This window comes from Pipistrellus hanaki (genome assembly GCF_964339955.1).
Source record: "Pipistrellus hanaki genome assembly, chromosome: 9".
Lineage (NCBI taxonomy): Eukaryota > Metazoa > Chordata > Mammalia > Chiroptera > Vespertilionidae > Pipistrellus > Pipistrellus hanaki.
Window position 1 is genome coordinate 64428156 of NC_140511.1, and position 6459 is coordinate 64434614.

At 43.2% G+C, this 6459-nt stretch overlaps 1 protein-coding gene across 1 annotated transcript; it reads left to right on the forward strand.

The window, feature by feature from the left end:
- Positions 1-5305: 5305 nt before the first annotated feature.
- LOC311628047 (olfactory receptor 8U9-like) lies at positions 5306-6247 on the forward strand (the record flags this gene model as incomplete). Its single annotated transcript, XM_084894920.1, has 1 exon — positions 5306-6247. One exon carries the CDS (start codon positions 5306-5308, stop codon positions 6245-6247), a length of 942 nt encoding a protein of 313 aa, XP_084751046.1.
- Between the last annotated feature and the right edge of the window lie 212 nt (positions 6248-6459).

Sequence of the window (6459 nt, forward strand, 5' to 3'; positions counted from 1 at the left end):
TGTGATATTATAGTTTAGGTTTGGCAGAAACAGAGAGGAAAAAGCCTGAAAGTAAATCTTGATAAGCAAATTATTGTTTGCTGAGAACATAGTTTGTCCAGGTAAATAATCTATTATCCTGATAGGAGAGCTGTTTGGAGCAACTATTTAATCAGACAGATTGGCTTGCAGAAATTCCATGTGACTAACAGTGAAGTTATTTATTGGTTTACAGTCATATCTTCCTAGGCCTGAACTTCCTGGAACAATTTGTTAAGTCATGTTGCGTAGGAAGTCTCTGCTCTCACTCCCAGTAGTTAAGTTATGTGGGTATAAATGATCTGGCTTCTCTGCTCAGAAAGGAGGAGGCTCTTGCATCATCCTGAGCAGAGGGTTGACACAATGAAGGGGGCCTTTGCGTCAGAGTATGCAGGTTGGAATGCAGTGGGGGAGGTCACAGGACTTGAGGCACTGTTTCACTTCTATAGGTGAGATTCATCAGGTGTCTCCCAGGTGAATAAACCCTCTTTCACCTGCAGAAACTATGAGTGATTTCTCTCATCTACTGAGACTCTCTCCCAAATCAGTAGTCTAGGGACTGAATTTCTTTTCCCCAAACAAGTCATTTTCCTAACAAGGCCCTTTGCTTTGCCTTGCTTTGTTTTGCATCGTGATTTCACGTGGGATTGTGGAACCCAAGGTGCCAGGTTGCCAGGAAGACAGCCAATTTCTTCCTTTCTGGTCTAGAAAAAGCAGTCTCTCTATGTTCCATTCTCACTGGAATTGGTCCTCCAGGCCCCATACATGCAGGTGTCTGTCAGAGAACTGGAGTGAAAAGTTGGAGATACCTCCCTGTTAACCAAGGGGGAACTGGTTAAGTAAATGATAACACACATGCACAACAAAAAAATATGCAGCCAGGAAATGTGATGACTTAGGCTATCACTTATTAATTGACATGAAAAAATGTCCACGGCATCTCATTGAGTGAAAAAGCAAGTGACAGAATAACTTGTATAGTATGATTCTGTTTATGAGGGCACTGAGTCACCAATTCCCATTTTAGTAGGGGTGGGATTTCAGGTAACATTTTACTTTCTTCTTGGCTCTTTTCTGTGTTGCTTAAATTTTTGACAACCAGCATGTATTATTTTCGAAAAGACAATAAAGCTATTTTGTAGGGGGGAAGAATTATGTTGCTGTTGCGGTGAAGAGATGTATTTTCGATATTGTTAAGTGATTAAAGCAATCATGGTATAATCCTATTATTGTCTATATATAGCAAAATATTTTTTAATACCCTCAAGCATGTTTCCCAGAGTTATTTTGAAGATCAAAGGAAATAACAATTCAGGAAGCCACATTAAACCTTCAATGTTGATATCAATAGCACTTTCAGTCACTTCCTGTGAGACCCAGGGATTATGTTGACATGTGTCCCTGATACATCTTGGCCTTGAGAGCCTTTTTGAGCCTCAATAATATAGAAGAAGAAGAAAAAAAAAAAAAAAGAGGCCCCCACAGAAAGGACACTGTAAAAGAAGATGGTCTGTCTGGACATTTGGTGGAGCATCTTTGCTCCCCCAGGGATCCCAAGCAACTCTCAGCAAAATCTTGCCAGCATCCCTTAGAAATAATCAGCAGGTCCAGGTCTGCTCTTGGGAGAACTAGTCACAAATTCCCACTGGCTCATTTCTGAACTCTAGGGGTAAGGATGAAAAACGCCAGATAGATCTTAAGACAGGAGCCTTTCCAACAATTAGGAATCTCTAAGCTTTGTTCACAACTGCCTGAGTTCTTTTGAGAAAGCTCGTCGGAGGCAATCAACAAAAAGGGGAAAGAAATCCCTCTAAGAGGTCCCCCAAAACAAGGCTATGGATGGAGGAGCTCTGCTCAACCACAGGTAAGTGGGCTGAGGGTGGAATCAGTAAGGGCTTAGACTCCTTTATCCCCTCTTCCTCATAAGCCATGCTCAGACTCTTGACATCTGATCACCAGCCCCAGCACGAGGTGAATGAGGAAAGAGACCAGAGCATTCGAACAGTGTGCAATAAGTTTGAAACTGATTTCCTTACGGCTCTACCATGGGATCTAATGTATTTAACAGCTCAGACCCTCCCTGGTACATCCTATCCCCTTTTAGCTTCTACTACCAACTTTATTTGTACACCAGAGACTTTGGAGTTTACTCTGACTGCTTGCTCTCCTCACACTGCCATTGTCGGTCCATCACCAAATCCTATCATATGTACAGCCAAACGTTTCTCAAATCCAGTTACCTCTGTCTCCATTAGTCCCACTCTACTTTAAGCTATGAATCCCTCCTGGATGACTTCAATATCCTCCCAACAAATCTGCCCTAACCATTGACTTTTCTCCAATCATTTCTTCACAATACACTCAGAGTGATTTTATTTTTAAAAAGCAGATATGACTGTCCTGGCAGGGTGGCTGAGTTGGTTGGAGCATCATCCCACACACCAAATGGTTGCAGGTTTGATTCCTAGTCAGGACACATACCTAGGTTGTTGCATATTGGAGGCAACCAATCGATGTTCCTCTCTCACCTCTCTCTCTTTCCCTTTCTCTTTCTTTCTTTCTTTCTCTCTCTCTCTCTCTCTCTCTCTCTCTCTCTCTCTCTCTCTCTCTCTCTCTCAACTTGATAAGAAACATATCCTTAGGTGAGAATTTAAAAAAAAAAAAAAGCAAATATGAAAATGTCATCCTCCTGATAAAAATTCTCTAATGGCATCCCATAAAATAAAATAAAAATTGGACAATAATAGTGTAATCTCTTAACCTGACCCCCTGAATTTAAACCCAGCTCTGCCACTTACCTGTTGAGTCTTTAGTCAAGTTGCTCAACTACTTGGTTTTCTCAAATGCAAAATGGAGATTTCAATTGTACATCTTGTAAGATTGTTGAGAGCATTAAATGAAATTAAAGGTATTTGGTACAGTACCTGACACAGAAAGCACTCAAAAATGTTATAAAACACTGACTGCCTGCTCACCTCAGCTCACATACTCTCCCTTTGTCCTCTACCCACTCTGGCCTTTATTCAGCTCCTCCTTCTCACTAGGCTCTCTCAGGCCTCAGGACCCTTGTACAGACTGCTTCATTCTTCTCCTGGAAAAGTCTTCCTAGAAAAAATTCTTCACTTCCCTGAGTCAACATTTTTGGCTCATATCATTCAGTCCCTCTACTTGGAGCTATAATTTATATGATTATTAATGCTTGTCTTCCCCTCTAAACTCCCCATGAGTAGTCCACACCGTTGAAACCTATACTTAACCAATCATAACAGATATCTGACCAATCAGAGTGGACCTTGGCCAGTATCCCATACAAGAGCTTTCCATCTGAATAGCCATCTTGGTTATTTGAAAACCTAGAGACAAATTCTTAGAAGCATGACAGCAGCTGAGAGAACTTCCATAAACTGAGAACCCCTCTGGGGAGCTTAAAAAGGTAGACTTGTGGACTCTCTGACCAGTGCCCTCTGGTTAGAGACCTCACCTCCAATTCTAACTGAAAACTGTGTCCTGTACTGCACCCCAAAGCCACAAATCTGGCATGTCCACTGATGGCCTGAATTTAAACCCCAGTCTGCCACTTATCTGTTGAGTCTTTAGTTGTTTCCAGTTGAAACACAGACCTTGGTTCTTTGGTTATAGTTTTGCTGAGCTGGAGTTTTCATGTTTACTATAACTTCCTGTTCCCCCAGACAAATATTTTTCTCAGTTAGTAGTCAATAACACAGACTTTATTTTAAATTGTTTTATTTAATTTTCTCTTCCTGGATTATCAGACCTGTCAAAAGAGAGAGATCAGGAAAGTCCAGTCTTCTGACACCTGCTGAGCAGGCCCTCGTCAAAGCATCAGAGCCTCAATGCCCGAAGCATCTCCAACTGGGTATGGTAATGATTTACATACTAACAACTGTGATAGCAAAGCACCACAAACTGGCTTGAAACAAGAGAAACTTATTCCCTCACAGTTCTGGAGGCTCCAAGTCCAAACTCAAGGTGTTTGCAGGGCCATATTCCCTCTGAAGCCGCTCCAGTTCTGGATGCCTGAGGTATTTCCTCACTTGTGGCCTCATAACTCTGCCTCTGTTTCTCACATGGCCTCCTGCCTCTGTGTCTGTATCTTCACACGTCATCCTCCTCTCTGTATCTCCATTTTCTCTTCTTACAAATTCACCAGTCATACGGGATTAAAGGCCCCACCTAATTGAACATGACATCATTTTAACTTGATTACTTCTGTAAAGACAGCATTTCCAAATAAGGTCACATTCACAGGTATAGGGGTTAGGACTTCAACATATCTTTTTGGGAGAAACTATTCAATTCAAAACAACCAGGAAAAATGACTGCTCTAGTGAGGCACATTCCATTGTGATGATGTTAGTCTTGACTTCCTGTGTCCCTGGGCTCAGGGACTGAGCCTTTGTCCCCAAATATGGTCAAAATTGATCCTTTCATGAATTCCCTCTCTGGGACGGCATGCCAGACCACCAACACCCCCTAACAATGCTAGTTCCCCATGGAAGAAGATTATATCTATAAAAAGTATATGATTATTAGAATGGGATGGGTTCTAATCCCACTTTCCTAATATACTAGCTCTCTTACATTGGTTGATAATCTCTCCAAATATAAATGGGTTAGGGCTGAAACCAGTTTGGCTCAGTGGATAGAGCTTCGGCCTGTGGACTGAGGGGTCCCGGGTTCAATTCCGGTCATGGGCATGTACATTGGTTGCAGGCACATCCCCAGTGGTGGGTGTGCAGGAGGCGGTCAATGTTTCTCTCTCATCAATGTTTCTGGCTTTCTATCCCTCTCCCTTCCTCTCTATAAAAAAATCAATAAAATATATTTTAAAAAATAATAAATAAATAAATAAATAAATAAATAAATAAATAAGTTAGGAAGTGAGTTAACACATAACTCATAATAGGGGTTTAATTTATGACAGTGTCCCCTCCCCAGCTCCCATAACACTGCCCACTCTGGGGTCATCAAAAGGGTGATAGCCAGAGGGAAAGGGGTTAAGGGTAGGTGGAGGGGGACAAAGGAGGGGAGGCAGTAATGGGAATGGAGACTTTTCTTGAGGTTGTGGGTGCACAATGCAGTGCGTCGATGATGTTTCATTGAGTTGTACAGTTGAAACCTGGTTTTGTGAACCATGTCACCCCAATAAACTCAATTTGAAAAATAATAATATGGATAACAACAAAAAAGGCAATGGTGGGGCGGGAACTGACCCTAAGCCTGCTCTAAAGTACAAGCTTGTCTTATTTGCTCTCTCTGCAGTGCCATGTGCACCTCAGTTGAGAACTGCACCCAAGTCACCTGGTTCCTCCTGCTGGGGCTCACAGAGCAGGAAGGGCTCAAGGGCACCCTCTTTGTACTCTTCTTATTCATCTACTTAGTCACCCTCATGGGCAACGTGGGCATGATTATCCTGATCCACACAGAGCCACGGCTGCACACGCCCATGTACTTCTTCCTGAGCGTTCTCGCCTTCATGGACTCCTGTTTCTCCACAGTGGACACCCCCAAGCTGCTAGAGAACTTCCTCACCTCAGGTCAGTCCATCTCCTTTGTAGGCTGTGTGGCCCAGATGGCCCTCATGACTCTCCATGGTATTGCTGAGTGTCTGCTCCTGGCCATCATGGCCTACGATCGATTTGTTGCCATCTGCCACCCTCTCCTCTACCACACCATCATGTCACAACGTCTGTGTTTCCAGCTGGTGGCAGCCATCTATACAGCTTCTGTTGCCAATTCAGCTTTGCTAACTGGATACATCTTCAAGCTGCCCTACTGTGGCCCCAACGTCATTAACCACTATTTCTGTGACATCCCCCCAGTGCTTCAACTTGCCTGTGCCGACACTGCAGAGGTTGAAATCGTCATCTTCTCATCTTCTGCCCTGATTTTCTCTTTTACCATCACCATCATCCTGGTCTCCTATGCCTACGTCCTGGTGACTATCTGCAGAATGCATTCCTCAGAGGCTCAGAGCAAAGCACTCTCCACCTGTACCTCCCACCTCACCATCGTCTGCCTTTGGTATGGCACCATCATCTTCATGTATGCTCAGCCGAGCTCTCTCAATTCCATGGAACAGAACAAGTTTGTGTCTGTCTTCTACACTGTGGTCAACCCTATTCTTAACCCCCTGATCTACAGCCTGAGGAATAAAGATGTGAAGTCTGCTTTAAAAAGAAGATGCTTTGGCAAGCTGCCTTCTTAAACAAGCATGGAAAATTCTATCCCAAGCCACAGCATGGTAGCCACAACATAGTATATGCATAATATTAGCGCATAGATAGAGTGAAATATGTGCCAGCACTTCTGTGAGGATTAGAAGAGTTAATGTAGCCCGGCCAGTGTATCTCAGTAGTTGAGTGTCAACCTATGAACTAGGAGGTCACAGTTCAATTCCCAGTCAGGGAGAGGTAAAGG